The 18,240-nt window shown below is 42.4% G+C and overlaps 3 protein-coding genes across 4 annotated transcripts in view; 1 reads left to right on the top strand and 2 right to left on the bottom strand.

The window, feature by feature from the left end:
* Positions 1-3,737: 3,737 nt before the first annotated feature.
* LOC138953027 (formin-like) overlaps positions 3,738-18,240 on the bottom strand; it is a 55,071-nt gene continuing 40,568 nt past the window's right edge. For both annotated transcript variants that reach the window (XM_070324800.1, XM_070324801.1), the window contains 8 exons: positions 17,447-17,593; positions 10,163-10,346; positions 9,018-9,110; positions 8,528-8,579; positions 8,082-8,231; positions 7,378-7,468; positions 6,930-6,978; positions 3,738-6,222 (listed from right to left, as the gene is read on the bottom strand). In XM_070324800.1, coding sequence (XP_070180901.1) covers positions 6,946-6,978; positions 7,378-7,468; positions 8,082-8,231; positions 8,528-8,579; positions 9,018-9,110; positions 10,163-10,346; positions 17,447-17,593 — 750 coding nt within the window. In that variant the 3' untranslated portion in view covers positions 3,738-6,222; positions 6,930-6,945. The remainder of the gene's footprint in view (positions 6,223-6,929; positions 6,979-7,377; positions 7,469-8,081; positions 8,232-8,527; positions 8,580-9,017; positions 9,111-10,162; positions 10,347-17,446; positions 17,594-18,240) is intronic.
* On the top strand, positions 10,779-13,182 carry LOC138953029 (uncharacterized). The gene is made up of 2 exons (XM_070324802.1): positions 10,779-11,132; positions 11,646-13,182. The coding sequence occupies exons 1-2, from the start codon at positions 10,794-10,796 to the stop codon at positions 13,164-13,166; spliced, it is 1,860 nt and encodes a 619-aa protein (XP_070180903.1). The 5' UTR covers positions 10,779-10,793; the 3' UTR covers positions 13,167-13,182.
* Positions 14,651-16,873, bottom strand: LOC138953030 (uncharacterized). The gene is made up of 2 exons (XM_070324803.1): positions 16,578-16,873; positions 14,651-16,069 (listed from the first exon to the last, which is right to left on the bottom strand). Exons 1-2 carry the CDS (start codon positions 16,798-16,800, stop codon positions 14,763-14,765), a joined length of 1,530 nt encoding a protein of 509 aa, XP_070180904.1. The 5' UTR covers positions 16,801-16,873; the 3' UTR covers positions 14,651-14,762.

Here is an 18,240-nt window from a genome sequence, read left to right as displayed (position 1 = left end):
CTCCCCCCTTTTAAGACGCCCCAATGAAAGACCTCCCCCCTTTCAAGACGCCCCAATGAAAGACCTCCCCCCTTTCAAGACAGCCCAATGAAAGACCTCCTCCCTTTCAAGACGCCCCAATGAAAGACCTCCCCCCTTTCAAAACGCCCCAATGAAAGACCTCCCCCCTTTCAAGACAGCCCAATGAAAGACCTCCTCCCTTTCAAGACCACCCAATGAAAGACCTCCTCCCTTTCAAGACAGCCCAATGAAAAACCTCCCCCCTTTCAAGACGCCCCAATGAAAGACCTCCCCCCTTTCAAGACGCCCCAATGAAAGACCTCCCCCCTTTCAAGACAGCCCAATGAAAGACCTCCCCCCTTTCAAGACAGCCCAATGAAAGACCTCACCCCTTTCAAGACAGCCAAATGAAAGACCTCCCCCTTTCAAGACAGCCAAATGAAAGACCTCCCCCCTTTCAAGACAGCCGAATGAAAGACCTCCCCCCTTTCAAGACGCCCCAATGAAAGACCTCCCCCCTTTCAAGACAGCCCAATGAAAGACCTCCCCCTTTCAAGACAGCCCAATGAAAGACCTCCCCCCTTTCAAGACAGCCCAATGAAAGACCTCCCCCTTTTCAAGACAGCCCAATGAAAGACCTCCCCCCTTTCAAGACAGCCCATTCAAAGACCTCCCCCCCCTTTCAAGACAGCCCAATGAAAGACCTCCCCCCTTTCAAGACAGCCCAATAAAAGACCTCCCCCTTTTCAAGACAGCCCAATGAAAGACCTCCCCCTTTTCAAGACAGCCCAATGAAAGACCTCCCCTCTTTCAAGACAGCCCAATGAAAGACCTCCCCCTTTTCAAGACAGCCCAATGAAAGACCTCCCCCCTTTCAAGACAGCCCAATGAAAGACCTCCCCCCTTTTAAGACGCCCCAATGAAAGACCTCCCCCCTTTCAAGACGCCCCAATGAAAGACCTCCCCCCTTTCAAGACAGCCCAATGAAAGACCTCCTCCCTTTCAAGACGCCCCAATGAAAGACCTCCCCCCTTTCAAAACGCCCCAATGAAAGACCTCCCCCCTTTCAAGACAGCCCAATGAAAGACCTCCCCTCTTTCAAGACAGCCCAATGAAAGACCTCCCCCTTTTCAAGACAGCCCAATGAAAGACCTCCCCCCTTTCAAGACAGCCCAATGAAAGACCTCCCCCCTTTCAAGACAGCCCAATGACAGACCTCCCCCCCTTGCAAGACCCCCCAATGAAAGACCTCCCCCCTTTCAAGACGCCCCAATGAAAGACCTCCCCCCTTTCAAGACGCCCCAATGAAAGACCCCCCCCCCCCCTTTCAAGACAGCCCAATGAAAGACCTGCCCCCCTTTCAAGACGCGCGCCCCAATGAAAGACCTCCCCCCTTTCAAGACAGCCCAATGAAAGACCTCCCCCCTTTCAAGACAGCCCAATGAAAGACCTCCCCCCTTTCAAGACGCCCCAATGAAAGACCTCCCCCCTTTCAAGACGCCCCAGTGAAAGACCTCCCCCCTTTCAAGACGCCCCAATGAAAGACCTCCTTCCTTTCAAGACAGCCCAATGAAAGACCTCCCCCCTTTCAAGACAGCCCAATGAAAGACCTCCCCCCTTTCAAGACGCCCCAATGAAAGACCTCCCCCCCTTTCAAGACGCCCCAATGAAAGACCTCCTCCCTTTCAAGACAGCCCAATGAAAGACCTCCCCCCTTTCAAGACGCCCCAATGAAAGACCTCCCCCCCTTTCAAGACGCCCCAATGAAAGACCTCCCCCCTTTCAAGACGCCCCAATGAAAGACCTCCCCCCCTTTCAAGACGCCCCAATGAAAGACCTCCTCCCTTTCAAGACAGCCCAATGAAAGACCTCCCCCCTTTCAAGACAGCCCAATGAAAGACCTCCCCCCTTTCAAGACGCCCCAATGAAAGACCTCCCCCCTTTCAAGACGCCCCAATGAAAGACCTCATCCCTTTCAAGACCTCGCTGTTTCACATTTTCTCTTCATAGCCTCTGTGAACTTACCCCCATTTTAAGACTCCCTTCTTTTTAACCCTTAGGCTGGTTGTCGCGACACTTTACGTATACTGTCACCTGGTTGTCACGACATATGTCGCGCTACTGGCTCAGTCTGTTTGGTCGGTTCCGATGACCTCCCATGGATGCGAAAACCTATATGACCGTTTTTCTTTATTATTCTCTGTTGATTCACTAGTGGCTCATAATGTAACATGTGTTACAGAATTGCACCAGTGTAAGGGTTAAGACCTTATTTTTGGAGGTCTTAGTTCGTACACCAACGTGCAATTAACAATTGGCCTGTATGTTACAATGAGAATGCGCTCATGCATATCATTATTGTATTGTTTGTATTTTGGTCTTGGCAGTATTTGCAGTATGATGTATTCACTTTTTGTCAGTAAATCAACCTTGTGCACTGTTTAGTGGAGGAGCAAACGAGAGGATTGATTAATGATTTATTTATTTATTGATTGATACTACTGATGCCTACACAAATTTTGCTTTATAACCTGTCCTAATTCTATAGCACAAACTGGGTATGTACATGCCTTTAACTCAAAGGCAAGCTGCGTTGTGTTTGCGTTACTGAGCATTATTTCTGTTATTAACTTATTTGCAATATTTATTTATTTCTACTGAATTTTATATTGTTTATTCTGTTTTGCTTTTCTGCCTACACAACCTTTTGTTGAAACATGTTTGGTGCATTTGTCTTGGGTGCAGGTTCGGGCTTTACAAAAAATATTAATAAGAACTGTTGTTTACACAAAATTCAAGTTTTTTGTCTGTGTTCTTTTTCATCTGCAGGACAATTTGGAAACAGTGTATCTTTCGTTCTCTACACTGTTTGACAATGATAGTACAAGAAGTTGTTTGTTCATAACAACATAGTGATCTTGTTCATGTTTGAACGCACTTGTTATCATATATCTGCGATTTGTTTGCATTTGAGTGTTTAACTTTCATTTTCTATGTGACATTATTGTTCAGTCACGTCCAGGTATTTTATTTTAATGTTTTTGTATGCATGTTAGGCTCTTGTTTTCATGGTATGGTATCTACACATAAAGAACTGTGATATTTAATATTTGTTGTATTTTGTGAGTTGTATGTGAGTGTGTGTCCGACTGCATCCTGCATGCAGAGATGATTTGGGAAGTTGAATTTTCTTGCTCCTTTGCAGTTGTATTAACACACACCCCCACCCCCACCTCCACAGACACAAACACACAGGGAAGAACCCATACACATGCATGCTAACACTTGTTCATTTCTTTCTTTCTTTCTTTCTGTATTTGGTGTTTAACGTCGTTTTCAACCATTCAAGGTTATATCGCGATGGGGAAAGGGGGGAGATGGGATAGAGCCACTTGTTAATTGTTTCTTGTTCACAAAAGCACTAATCAAAAAATTGCTCCTGGGGCTTGCAACGTAGTACAATATATGACCTTACTGGGAGAATGCAAGTTTCCAGTACAAAGGACTTAACAATTCTTACATACTGCTTGACTAAAATCTTTACAAACATTGACTATATTCTATACAAGAAACACTTAACAAGGGTAAAAGGAGAAACAGAACCGTTAGTCGCCTCTTACGACATGCTGGGTAGCATCGGGTAAATTCTTTCTCGTCCCAACCAATATGGGACTCCCCCTAACCCGCGGGGGGTACTTGTTCATTTACCAACATAAAATAGCAAAAGCTGCACCTGCTTAATTCATTAAAATTTTATTTCTCCAAAAGTTGACATATTTCTAAGTAAAGATATCAGTACAAAGCATCATGAAATTCAGATCTAGATTTCTATAAATGCACAGCTCAGAGCACAAAATGTGCAAAATGCATCTGAGAAAGGCGCCAACAAAAAGTTGAAGCCATCTATTCATACACACTCATTGATGAACCAGACCATCGATGCAACAGTCATTTCGATTAAAATATTCTCTCTCTCTTGCTATTTCACACACACACACACTCTCTTTGTCTCAGGCATTGCCCTCACCTGCAACACCCCTCACTTATTCACTCACTCACTTTAATAAAGTCGGCTGTATCAGTATTTACATGATTCATACAACAAAAGAAAACCAGCTAAACAAGCTGATAATATATATCATTTGTGGAAGACAAAAGCAGAATGTATTCAGCAGCACCTGGCTGCAGTGAAATATTCTAAACTTGCATTTTACCAACAAAAACATAGATGCTGCACATAACACAAAAGACAAAACAAATGAACATGACATACAAAAGCACTGTTCAGTACAGCAGTACCTGCGATACGAGGCCCTTCCAATGAGAGGACAACTTCTACGAGAGGACACCTTTTATGGTCTCTTTTGTTGATTACTTTACCAAAACATACCTGTTGTGATACTGGCCCTGTAAAGTAAGGACACTTTTGTTTTGTCCCAAAGGTGATGTGTCCTTTTATCACAGGTACTACTGTAGTTCAATATATTAAAACTCATCAAAACAAAATTTAGCTGCAAATAATGAGCTCATAAGTCCTCATCAGTTTTGATCCTCTCAAATCTGTCGTTTGCTTGTCAAGGATAATTACGTCTTCTCTTTTTTTTGCCAACAGTGTGACACTGGTTCTTCACAGATATTTGCTGAAACATTGGTGGCAGAGTAAAAACTTGCCTCTAAATTGGCAAGCCACTTTAAAAATGCAGAGATGTACATTGCATACAAGCACACTCATACAGGCAACACTGCACATGCACTCGCTCACACACCCTCGCCCTCTCACACACACACAAATTCTTACCCTTACAGAGGCTAATTCATGCAAAATCTACAAATCCATTGAACTATACATTGTAATATCAAAACATGGAAATTCCAAATACACCTTGAACAAAAGGTCTCCGACTCATCACAGCTGGTTATCTTAATTAAAAATCTGGTTAGCTCCTGTGAAAGCTTTAAAAAAATGAAAATTAATGAACTATTGCAAGCTATGTCTTATTAATTGTACGTGATGAAATGACCGTTTCCTATATGTCAGTACAAAAAAACATGATCCTGACTGAATTTTCTGTTTAACATAATGCAAAAGCCTACAAAAAGCAAAGGCTTGTCATAATTAAAGACCCACAGCCAAAAGACCTACGGTTGACTTTCTGCAGATTCTTCTCCTTTTTCTGAATTTCCGAGCTTTTTACTCTAAGGGTAACCTCATTGTGAGAATTCTGCGTGCCAAACCCATACCGTATTTTACCATGCTGACTTCAAAATCAAAGCTACAAGAGACTGATGAACATTAACTATTTTTAATTTGTCCATTCTTCTCATCTCAAATCAGCTTAATGTACTACATGTATCACAAAAAGATGTGACATAATCAGATTGCACTATTGTGACAAAAATGTCCACTCCTGAATAAGGCCAGCCTGAACTGAACTTCAGTCCTTTGCTATTAAAGACAAGAAGAGTAAATGCTCAATTGACTCCCCATGCAATAGTAGAGTGCATGGGAGTTGTTGGGAAGTATCAACTTGATCACTTTACAAGTTATAACTGTTAACATTTTCTTCCAGCCATGTATTGACAAACATCCTTTTGATCTCAGGCAACCGATAACATCTACAACTACATGCATAGGCTTTGAATCAAAAGCCTACAATGAAAACAGCTAATTCTACACAAAAAAGCTTTAAATTGATATATCGACATTCACTATCTAAAAGTGCTGAGGCTTGGTTCACAACATGTATAGCTGCACATATAAAACTAAACCAAACACAGCCAACTACGGTGTGTCAAGCTCGATTTGCACAATATGTCAAGCTCCATTAGCACAATGAAGGGTCATATGACACACATTTCACTAACCTTTTAACTGACAACAGTTTTAAACTCTTTCTTTCTGTCAAGTATTTTACAGGTCTTCTAAGGCAGTCTAAAATAGTGGAGTGTTCATTTTACACAGCAATGCTTCATTCTCTCTCAGCAGCTCGATCTGCTTCACAATAGTTTTATGACAGAAACAAAGTCTAAATGCTTTTCATTTTCATTTAATTTAATTTTCACAACCTTTATTTTCAAAAATGATGTATTAACTATTCCGCTTTTCTCCTGTAAGCTGCCCTACACGCCACCAGGCGTGAAAGGCAGTAAGTAAGTAAGTTTTCTCCTGTAAGAACTTGCAGGTGGATTCAAGTGAACACGTACATGCTGACCAGGAAGATTCTGAAAAAAGACAAAATGCAAACAATACATTAACAGCATAAATTCCAGTTGTTCTCGTCTTTACCTGTAATGGCTGAACATATTCAAATCACTTTAACTTTGACTAGCATTTTCAAAGTTGCAACAGTAGAGTTATGATAGTGACGCTTGCTCATTTCTATGCTTGTTATTCTCTCAGTTGCCAGGTGATTGGTTCCGCATAAATTACTTACTCTTGTTGCACATGATGGATTGCATTTAGAGCTCTTACGTATGTCCCTTTGTTTTTTAGATCAATCTATTATGACTACATTTTCAAATCAATTCAACCCCGCCTTGCGCTTTTAAGGTTGCATAACCACAATACACATTAAACTATTACCACCAAGTGTACTATACACTAAGAATATCTCCTGGCTTGGTTTACAATTAACATATAATATATTCAAACACAACAAAAAATACAAATTGCACTTTCTCTCTCTCACACACACACACACACACACACACACACACACACACACACACACACACACACACACACACACACACACACACACACACACACACACACAAGAGCGCCAGACAGACGGTCAGAGGGACGGAGACAGAGAGATGGATAGACAAAAGTCTAGTTGTGGGCAGGCAGATGACAGAGTTTGACAGACAGACCTCGTCGTGCATGGTTCATCATCAAAATTGTATAGTCCTACCACCTTTCAACTTACCACATAAGCAGTGGTATCACTTCTTGCTCAAGCGTGACAATCTGTCTTTCTGGAATCAGACAAGATGCATCGTATACAGGCCAACCACTTTAATAAACCAGACGGTGCGAAAGAAAAACAGAAATTGTGATTAATAATTCCAAAGTGAATACCCAACTATTTTCTATATAAACCAAAAAGTACCTTTTCAACATTTAGGAAATTAGTATTACACTTATGTTATGAGCACAGCACTTTCATATCTGCCTGTTAAAGCAAATGGCACAGCAAAAGCAATATCCAATAACAGAAAATGTCAAAACAGTCATATTTGATTTTAAAGACAGTAACTAAAGAAACAGAGACAAATGAAACAAGCAAACAATAAAGAAGAAAACACATAAAAAAAAAGTGTACAACAAGAGAGACAACAGTGAAAATTGCATGCAAAAGCTAGGTTGAAACCTACCAGCCCTCCAGCGGTTTTTGCACGTGTCGGTATAGACGCTGCTTTCTTGCTCTCTTGTAACTTGCGTACTCTGCTTTCTGCCTCTCGAATCCTGCAAAAGACACATGCAACTTTTAATACAATCTTCTAATTCTACTTTGATTTGGCCTTTAAAAAAAAATAAAAATTTTTTATGACTATACTGGGTAAATGTGCATAACTTATGAAACGTTACAACTGATTCCTGTGAAATGTAGCATCATGTTTGTTGCATCAAGAGAAAAAAATATGAAAGCGTCTGGCAGACACCAAATTTTGTCTGGTCAGGCTCACAAGATTGAAATAACCACCTGCATAATAACCAAAAGATGGACTTTACCTCATTGTCTCCCAGGTACGGATATATATCCGTACCCACTCATATGGCTCTATCTGACCAGGTACGGATATATCCGCTCAGACTGTTAGCTTCAGTCGCTTCCTGTAACATCCATCTAACACCTAGCTGTTACATGTCCTACACAGTTACTATACAGTTACTACAATTCTGAGTGACCTGCTGCAGCACAGCTGGTCTCAACTAAAAAAACCTTGGTCAACATAGGTGGGGTAGAAAGTGTTATGAATTGACAGAACTAAAATGTTGCTAACAACAGAAGCCCCAATTGCATGTGTCATTGTCACAATGCAAATCAAGGATGTGCAAGACTGGTCACTGAACCCACCTGAGTTTAATGATGCGTTGTTGCTCCCTCTTCCAGTGGTCCTTGAAATCTTGACAGAAGGCATGCCACAAGGAGAAGAAATATTCTGGCGTGACAACCTTGTCGCCTGGTTTTGGCTTCACAAAGAAAAACTGCACTGTCTCGCTGAACCTGAATACCAGAAAAAAAGGAACAGGAATAAATATAATTTTATGGTAAGAGTCAATGAAGGAAACAAGAAAAGGATGAAAAAGAAAAAAAAATCTGTATCTAATTCACCACTCATGTACCTTTTTGAATGAAAAAAACACACACTCTCCTACCCCCCAAAACTAGCATAAATCACTTTATATTACTGTTACCGTAACATATTCCTGGGACTGTGTTCAACCACAGCAAATGAAGAAGAAGCACTTATCTTGAAAATAAATACTTTCCTAACAAATACATGTACAATATTAACTTACCTTTTGGCACATTCCTTCATCATCTCTTCTTGGTCTGTCAGATCATGCTTCCCTGAAATGCAAGTACACATATGTGTGATATGAATTAACAAAATAAACAAACAAGACTTGCACTTTGTAAATCAACATAGCAGTCAATGAATCCTGTTTGTTAGTACCTTTTATGTGTTGTTTTCTTTCACTTGACATAAATGTATAACTGACTTTTCTGAAACTGAAGTTTCGACACATCACTTAATTTTGAAATACGTACACTAAAGAACTGACCCTGAGCTATCTAAAATGAACTTGAAAATACATTTGTTAATTAACTTTATACGTCAATGTGTGCGTGTTTGCTGAAAGTATTATCTGTATTGCTTCCTGTTCTAATGCCTGTTAGGACAAGCAGCACCTGACCTATCATACAACAATCTATTTTTCAGCAACAAAATTGGCTCAGTCTTTCCGTATAAGATGTTCCGAGTCTTTAAGGCTCTGTAAAACACACCTTTTTCGAAGAAAGCTTTCATGATGGAGTCAAAGGGTTCCTTGTTGTCCTCTGTAGCATGTTTCAGCACTGCTATGGCCTTGTTTTCTGCCACTGCACACAATCAAGAATAATGCACAGTCCAAATAATCTTCTCACTGCAGCTGACCGAGCTTGTCTTTAAAATCCAGCAAAGTCATCCTCATGCAAACAAACATGCTCTGAATATCTGCCATTTAAACATTTGCCATTAACATTTCACAATGATCAAGTCATAAAGCAAAATACACAAGTGTAATATGTGCATAGAGGCAGAGATCCGCCAGCCATAAGATGAATCAAACTGAACAGAATACAACAATATCTTACTGTATTTCAACACTGCTTTATGGGCGGGGATGTAGCTCAGTCGGTAGCGCGCTGGATTTGTATCCAGTTGGCCGCTGTCAGCGTGAGTTCGTCCCCACGTTCGGCGAGAGATTTATTTCTCAGAGTCAACTTTGTGTGCAGACTCTCCTCGGTGTCCGAACACCCCCGTGTGTACACGCAAGCACAAGACCAAGTGCGCACGAAAAAGATCCTGTAATCCATGCCAGAGTTCGGTGGGTTATTGAAACACGAAAATACCCAGCATGCTTCCTCCGAAAGCGGCGTATGGCTGCCTAAATGGCGGGGTAAAAACGGTCATACACGTAAAAGCCGTGGGAGTTTCAGCCCATGAACGAACAAACAAACAGTGCGTTATGCCAAGGACACTATCAGTATCATGTCCCCACGTTCGGCGAGAGATTTATTTCTCAGAGTCAACTTTGTGTGCAGACTCTCCTCGGTGTCCGAACACCCCCGTGTGTACACGCAAGCACAAGACCAAGTGCGCACGAAAAAGATCCTGTAATCCATGTCAGAGTTCGGTGGGTTATAGAAACACGAAAATACCCAGCATGCTTCCTCCGAAAACGGCGTATGGCTGCCTAAATGGCGGGGTAAAAAACGGTCATACACGTAAAATTCCACTCGTGCAAAAAACACGAGTGTACGTGGGAGTTTCAGCCCACGAACGCAGAAGAAGAAGAAGAAGAAGAACACTGCTTTATTACTACACTGCCCCCATTCATCTTCTCAAAAAACCGCCTCCATCCGAATACTTGCTGTGTCATCTCACTCACAATGAAAGTCTCTGCGTATGCGGGTCATCTCTTTGGTGATGTCGTCAAAGTTGACAAGACTGGCCTGCACGATGTCACTGGGGTCGGGAACGGGCAGTTTGACCTTGTCTGTCCCCGCGTCATCCATCTCGTAGCGCTGGACGTAGAGCATGACCAGGTAGTGCATCAGGCTGGTGCGGTTGTCCTGAAACAAGGGTGTACACCTAGCACATGCACCGTCGTGAACACAATGCTGTTGGGAAGATATCTGAACAAATATGGTCAACTCGCACTTCAACTCCCATTTGAAATACACAGACAATAACCATGTAAACGTGCATTATGGGTTTTGTACACCTAGCACATGCACCGTCATGAACACATTGCTGTTGGGAAGATATCTGAACAAATATGGTCAACTTGCACTTCATCTTCGATTTGAAATACACAAAAAATAACCATGTGAAGCTCCAAGCGGCAGTTTGTGAAAGTGTCTGATATTGAGGTCTGTCGATTGCGTACTTAAAACCGAGATTTTGCGGATCACGTGATACGCACGGTTCGGCCTGGCGGGCAAGCGTGTAGCGAGATAGTGGCGAGTTGTGAGCACGATAGCAGCAAGTAGACATTGATTTTTCGTATTTACGTTGAGATGTCGAAGCCAAGAGACGAATTGTCGAAGAAAGTAGTTACCCCGTATGTCGATACGCTGGATGATGTCAGCAAGAGGCGATATCTGCAGAAGATAGCGGCGGTGAAGAACATTGACCCCTACGAAAATGAGGACTGGTCGGACGACGCCAAGACGTTTCCTCCTTTGGACAAGTGCGACGTTTTCGAGTACCTTGTAAACCGTACAAGCTACTACACAAGAGAAAGATTCAAAGCCATGAAGCAGCTTGGAGCCCACAACCAGCTCACATCAGGTTGGGTGAAAAAAATGTACACCCACAGGCCACATGGTTGTGAAAACACAATCATTACCTCACAGGTGAGCAGCGTTTTGTCATTGTTTACTTTTTGTCATGTGTTTTCTTCGTGTGTTTTTTCTCTCTCTTTCTTTGTCTTTCAGACAGTTATTTTTTTGCAGTTTACTCCTCAACTGTTTACTTCTTTTCTTTCTTCAAAGTTGATCTTTTTGTTTTGTTAGAAAAAGCCACTGAAGAAATACCTTTCTCAAACTCAAAGTCAACTTAGTGAAGTTAGTCACCGCTGTATGTCTTTTTCATGTGTGAATGTGTGTGAAGGGTGGTGAGTGGCTGCTTTTATTCTCCTGGAGGCTAATTTGGTGGTTCTTGGCACCACAGCAAAATTATTTTGATCCGCAATAATCTGTGTGGCTGTAATTGTAAATTATGGAACTAACTGCATGTGCGTCGCAAATTATGTTCCTTTCTTGCTTTCAGACTGAAACAGTAGAACTGCCACATGTGGGATATAATTTTAAGGTCACTAAAAATGGTTTCTTGCTGTATGTTAAGTATTCCTTTTTGTTATGTTGAAGGTCTGCCACTCCCAGAGTATCTCGGACAAGCCACTCAACCCATGGGTCATCGTGGAGGCAGACGGCACAGTCCAGACAGCCCACTGTGATTGCATGGCAGGCATCGGGGAGAGCTGCGTCCATGTTGCAGCTCTGCTTTTTGCAGTGGATGTTGCCGTCAGACTGCGTGACAGCAAGACACCCACACAGACAGCAGCCTACTGGGTCAACCCATCAGCGAAAAATGTGATGTACGAGGAAGGATGGAAGATTGATTTTACCTCCAGTGCCACACGCAAAAGGCGCATGGAGGATGACATCAATGGGACCCCCAGCCAACTCCGTGGCCCACGAAAACGCGTCTACACACCAACACCCACTGAGGAGGAAAAGATGCAGTTCTTCGAATCAATTCAGTTCTCTGTGACAGGCGTGAAACCAGTCATTCTCTCCCTTGTGAAAGAATTTCAATCGGACTATGTGTCTGGCCGTAACAAATACCCTAAGTTTCTTGGGGATTTGTTCCAAGAGGAACTCAGCAGAAAGCCCTATGACTTTGTCCTGGCAAAATGCAAAGACATGGACTTGAGCGTCAGCCAGGAGGAAGCTATCCTAGCTGAGAGGCAGACGCGTGCCCAGGCAAAGTGTAGGCTCTGGCACAGGCTTCGTGCCGGAAGGATCACAGCATCGAGGGCGTACCAGGTCTGCCACACAACAACAACAAAACCATCACTGAGCCTACTGCACAGCATTTGTGGCCCAGATGGCAAAACCCAGTCAGCTGCCATGAAGTGGGGGCAGCAAAAAGAGGCAACAGCAGTGGCACAATACCGTGCACAGGTCAGCAATGACCACGAGGGCTTCGGTGTGGAGCCATGTGGCCTGTTCATTCGCCCCATGTTTCCAACTCTTGGTGCATCTCCTGATGGGATGATTGTTTGTCGTTGCCATGGAAGAGGATGCCTCGAAGTGAAGTGCCCCGCCTCAAAAGCAGACCTGACGATAGACGAGGCCTGCCAGGACAAGAACTTTTGCTTGGGGAAAGAGGAGAATGTTATTGGTTTGAAAAGGCACCACCCATACTACATGCAAGTCCAAACACAGATGGCTCTGTCTGAGACCAACTTTTGTGACTTTGTCGTTTGGACGAAGAAAGGCTTACACGTTGAGCGAGTGCTTTTTGATGCCGACTTTTGGCAGGATTCTGTTGTGAAGATGACAGAGTTTTTCTCTGCTGTTGTTTTGCCTGAACTAGTCGCTCACTTCTTCTCTCAGCCACGCCCCCAGGTTCTTCTCCCATCGCCCACCAAAGCTGCATCCCAGGCACACAGCACTGAGGGGCAGCTGTACTGCATTTGCAAAAGAACCGAGGATGAAGACGATATGGTTGCATGTGACAATGAGAACTGCAAGTTGGAGTGGTTCCACTTCTTCTGCGTTGGAATTCGCTCCAAACCGAAAGGGCAGTGGTACTGCCCTGAGTGCAGACAGTTGCCTCAGTTCCAGCGAAGCGGGAAAACTCTCCCAAAGAAAAGAAACTGAGTTAGAATATCATCATCGGATGTGATGTCGGTCAGCCCTGCAATAGCGTGAACTGTACTATATTTCTGTGTCTCGTTGCTTGTTAATGCTTGCGTTACAACCTTCATAATTTTTGCTCAGAGTCAGATAGTGACCACATAACATATTTCTGCTGCCGCATTCAGTTCCTTTTATTCACTTCATTACAGTACAAGTCCTGTTGTAATTATTAACGCAAAAGAGTGTCACTATGAGATTGCAGTGAGCAAACTAAATAACTGACAACGAAAGCTAAATTTTGTACAGTGGAACACTGAGATTTTAGGAGGTCCCTTTCAAAGCTGTTTTGTGTATGTGAATTCTCATTATATCTATGATCAATCAATCAATCAATATGAGGCTTATATCGCGCATATTCCGTGGGTACAGTTCTAAGCGCAGGGATTTATTTTTTAATTATTATTTTATGCAATTTATATCGCGCACATATTCAAGGCGCAGGGATTTATTTATGCCCTGTGAGATGGAATTTTTTTTACACAACACATTAACAGTGGCCAGCAGATCGCAGCCATTTCGGCGCATATCCTACTTTTCACGGCCTATTATTCCAAGTCACAGGGGTATTTTGGTGGACATTTTTATCTATGCCTATACAATTTTGCCAGGAAAGACCCTTTTGTCAATCGTGGGATCTTTAACGTGCACACCCCAATGTAATGTATGATTGTGTAGGTTTGTGCTTTATGAATCATTTTTTGTTTTTGTGTAGGCGAGAACATTGTACATATGTCACTATCAGTTGAGCCAAGCTTGTGTCAGATGATGTGTGTGTCAGGATGCATGCCTGTAATAACTTGTCTGTTCAAATGCAAGATAGCCTAACACTGTAACAGATCCCATATCAACCCAAGTGGTGCTATATGTCCTCCAGGGCCTGCTTTTTGTAAATGACTAGTTCATATTCAACGTTTTATGTTTTGTTTTTAAAGATGTGGGTTGGTGTCTTTTTTATATGAAGTTGTGTTACTGTATCCATTTCTGCCCATAATAATACAGTCTTCTTGCTAATTCTAAAAGTGAGATTGTTCCAATCTTATTGGTTGAGTGGTGCTTGTCCGAGAGATCTTGTGTGTGTATGTGTAACTGCATTGATTAACATAGAAGACATTGATTTTACTCACTGAAGATACATCCTGACATCTCATTCATATCCTGAACAGTCATACCCACACCAGTAATTAAAAAAAAAAGAATGACATTAACATGTGAGCCTTGCACCTGGCTGATTTTATATATATATATATATCCTTTTCTAAAAGTATGCTTACAAAACATTCACATGATCACTACTTCATATATGATATACACATAATGCACATTACAATTACAAAGCAACAGCGACAACCTGATTCATACCACATCATACACCTAATGTGTGTACACTGCAAGTACCAGTTACAATAGTAGCAACAATTTACACTGTATCATGCAAACACGATGAGTACAACGTGAATACATCAAATGTGGTAGAATTTACTTTGCACACTGAAATCTCCTACAGTTTTTCTGTCCCTCCTGTGATAAAATCACAAGACGCATGCTTGGCAATGGAAGCTAATCAAAAGGCACAACCGATGGGCAGAGGTTTACCAGGGCAGCGCAAACTGTGACAACTTTGTCCAGAGTTGAGAACTGGTCTCCTTCTGATTTGGAAAGGAATGTGACGGGAATGGTTGCATCAAGAATAGGGTACTTCTGCATGATAATTCCAATGACTCTCTCAACATGTATTCTCAGATGAGCAAGTTTTCTGGTGCTTTCAACATCAAATGCTGACAGCTGCCTCTTGCCCTTTGTGAAAGCTGGTATCTTGACTTCAGCGCACCTGAGACCTACACTTTCACTGATGTTGAACCCGCGGTCAGCAAGAACAAGATCCCCTGGTAGCAAGTGATCTAAGAAATCACTGTTTTCAGTGAGAAATTTGTCACTAGTCCTCCCTCCCCACCCCTTTGAAACATATGACACTGAGCCCTGTGGTGTAATACCTATCAAAAATTTCATGGTATTGTGGTGCTTATAATGAGAAAATGTCTTGCATTTCGGGTCCATGCTCGATGGTGTTTCCATGAAAATCTCAAAACAATCTATAATGACTGTCACTTTCTTTCCAAACGAGTGCAAAAAATCCAACGGCACTGACCCCCAAAGCTCATCCTTGTTTGGCCACTTGACAATATGTTTCAGACGATCGAACATGACATCAATCATTTTCAACACAGTTCTGGATACAGTAGACTCGGATAGAATGAACATGTCAGAGATAACACGAATCGGCAAGTTGAGGCGAAGACGCATGAGGACCATCAGTAACTGCTGGAACTTTGTAGTGGCTGTTCTAGGCCCTGTAGTAATGTGCGGTGACAGCTCTTTTAAGAGTGCCATCAACAACACAAAGCTAGGTAATCCTGTATAGTATTTAACTTTGTTGTCATCGTCACGAAAAGAGTCTTCGCACCAAGTGACAGATGCGAGCTTTTCCTTCATGTGCATGTTCTCTTCAGTGAGAGCTTGAACCTCGGATTTGAAGGAGTTATTTTCTGCAACCACTGCATCCTTCTCTGTCTGCAACAGTCTTCTGTCTTTCTCAAGCTGCAGAAAAACCTGCTGTAGAACAACATCACCAGAAGCTGCTTTGTTTGTAACTTCCTCACTGTCCTCGTTGTCAGCACTCATTTCAATCACACCATCAGCATCGCCATCTGCAGACGGCTCTGGTTCAGCTTCGGCTTGCACAGGCTGGACTTGCCGCTGCTTTGTACGCTCATACCTGTCCAAGTCCCCCTTCTTGCAGTTATACCCCATGTCAAGAGATGGAACCCAGTCCGGGTGTGACTCATCGTACAGCTCAGCAGGCTTGCCTGAAAACAGATTGCATGCAAGCAAAGCATGAGAAAAAAATCATTTCTTTTGCATCAAGTTAAAAGTGAATACAACACAAAATATCAATCTAAAACACACAGTGAATGTCTTGTGCAGTAGATACTCAAAAGATCACTGCATTTGATGTGAAGTCTTCGGTTGGAGTAAATGACAACTACCACTACCACATCACTTTTGAAACAAGAAATTCACATTTTAATTGTCAACAACCAATCTATACAATGCTAGGTAAACACACACACACACACACACACACACACATACACACACACACACATACACACAACAGGAACAATATCTGATTATCCCTTGTGACTGAAATTCAACCTTGTGTAGTGTCTCCCACTCTCTCTCAATCTGGGAACTGTTACAGGAAAACCTCTTTTCAGTCTTGTGGAAACAACAGCAGTCAGACAACAAAGCAAAGACAATTTGACTTATCAAAGCGTGCATATAACGTTTGAAAGTGATATGAATTGTACATACCTGTCACAAAATGCTTTGAACACACTCGAGTCCACGGTTTTATTGTGATGTCAGTCACAGTCTTGCGGTTGATTTGCTGGATCCATGCTCGTCTCCTCTTCTCACTCAACTCGCGAATTTTTTCTCCCCTTGTCAGATCAGTCTTCGGAATTCGATGGAAGGTAACGTCGGGTTCCTTATTGCTTCGAGTAGCACACCCGTTCACGCAACAGGTGTTCACCATTTTCGCCAAAGCCTAGTAAAATGTTGAAATCGAAGTGCAGCACCGCGAACTGCTTGCACTGTCTAGCCGCCGCGCTGCCCGCCAGGGGCGGGTACGCACAAGGTGATGACGTCAATCGACAGACCTCAATAGTAGCTAACTGGGCTGAAGAATTTAATTTCTGAGGCATTTCTAACTTCTCACTGTGGTGTACGTGTGTTCATGCACGTGTGTTTGTGTGTGTGTGTGTGTGTGTGTGTGTGTGTGTGTGTGTGTGTGTGTGTGTGTGTGTTTTACCTAAGAGCCATATCTACTTATTCTACTGACAGGAACAGTATAGCAACTCTTGTTTTGTGTGTGTGCCTGTGCCTGTGTCTGTGTGTGTGCATGCATATGTGCATGTGTGTGTGTGTGTGTGTGTGTGTGTGTGTGTGTGAATGTGTATGTGTTTGTGTGTGACTTTGTGTGTGTCTCTTTTTGTGAGTGTTCATGTATGTACAAGCAGCTGTGTGTAACTCTTACGTGCTTACGTTCCTATCATAAAAGCCCGCACAACCCAAAATAAGCCCAATACAGTGTTGCACCAAGAACGAGAAGAAGAAGTGTTGCACCAAGTTGAACCTTACCTTTAATGGCTGGGAACGCAGAAGAAGAAGAAGAACCTTACCTTTGCTTTGTAATCTTTGAGCTTGGGAAGGATATCGAGCTCAAAGCCGTCAGCCTGACCCCTTGTCCTGCTGCCTCCGTTCATGTAGTTCCCCATCGCCAGGATGATGCCAAATATCGTCTTGATGCACGGCCCCGTCGTCAACATCTGCAAGTAAAAGGAGACATTTGTGTACGGTCATAACTGATGCAGTAGACATCATTAGTCTCAGGAGACTATGGACTTTGCACTTTTGCGATAGTTCTAACCAATGCACATGAGCAAGTGAGAGTTACGCGGGAACAAGTCTCCCAGCACCTGAGAGAATAACAAGCATTGAAATGAGGATAAAAGTCACATGTTCATTTTAAAGCTTGTTATTCTCTCAGGTCCCAGGAGATTGGTTCCGCGATTACTCTTGTTGCACATGTCCAATGCATTTAGAGCGCTTATGTCCCTTTGTTTGTCAGATCTTAAAACAGCGCTCTACCTCGTTTTATCAGGGTAACCAATGCACAGTCATAACTAATGCAGTCATAACTAATGTACAGACATAATTTATACACATTCATAACTGATGCACAGTCATATCTAACGTAAAGTTGTAACTAATACAGTTGTAACTGCAGATGCACAATCATAACTAATGCAGTCATAATATATGCACAGTCATAACTAATACAGTCATACGTTTTGAACAGTCGTACCTATTTCAGTTGTAATTGATGCAGAATCATAACTTAAATGCAGTCGATCATAACTGATGCACAGTCAAATCTAACACACACTCGTTACTAAATACACAGTCATAAGTA

Source organism: Littorina saxatilis, linkage group LG17 (genome assembly GCF_037325665.1).
Source record: "Littorina saxatilis isolate snail1 linkage group LG17, US_GU_Lsax_2.0, whole genome shotgun sequence".
In the NCBI taxonomy this organism is placed as follows: domain Eukaryota; kingdom Metazoa; phylum Mollusca; class Gastropoda; order Littorinimorpha; family Littorinidae; genus Littorina; species Littorina saxatilis.
Note: the sequence above shows the minus strand (reverse complement) of the source record. Positions and strands in the feature narration are given on the sequence as shown.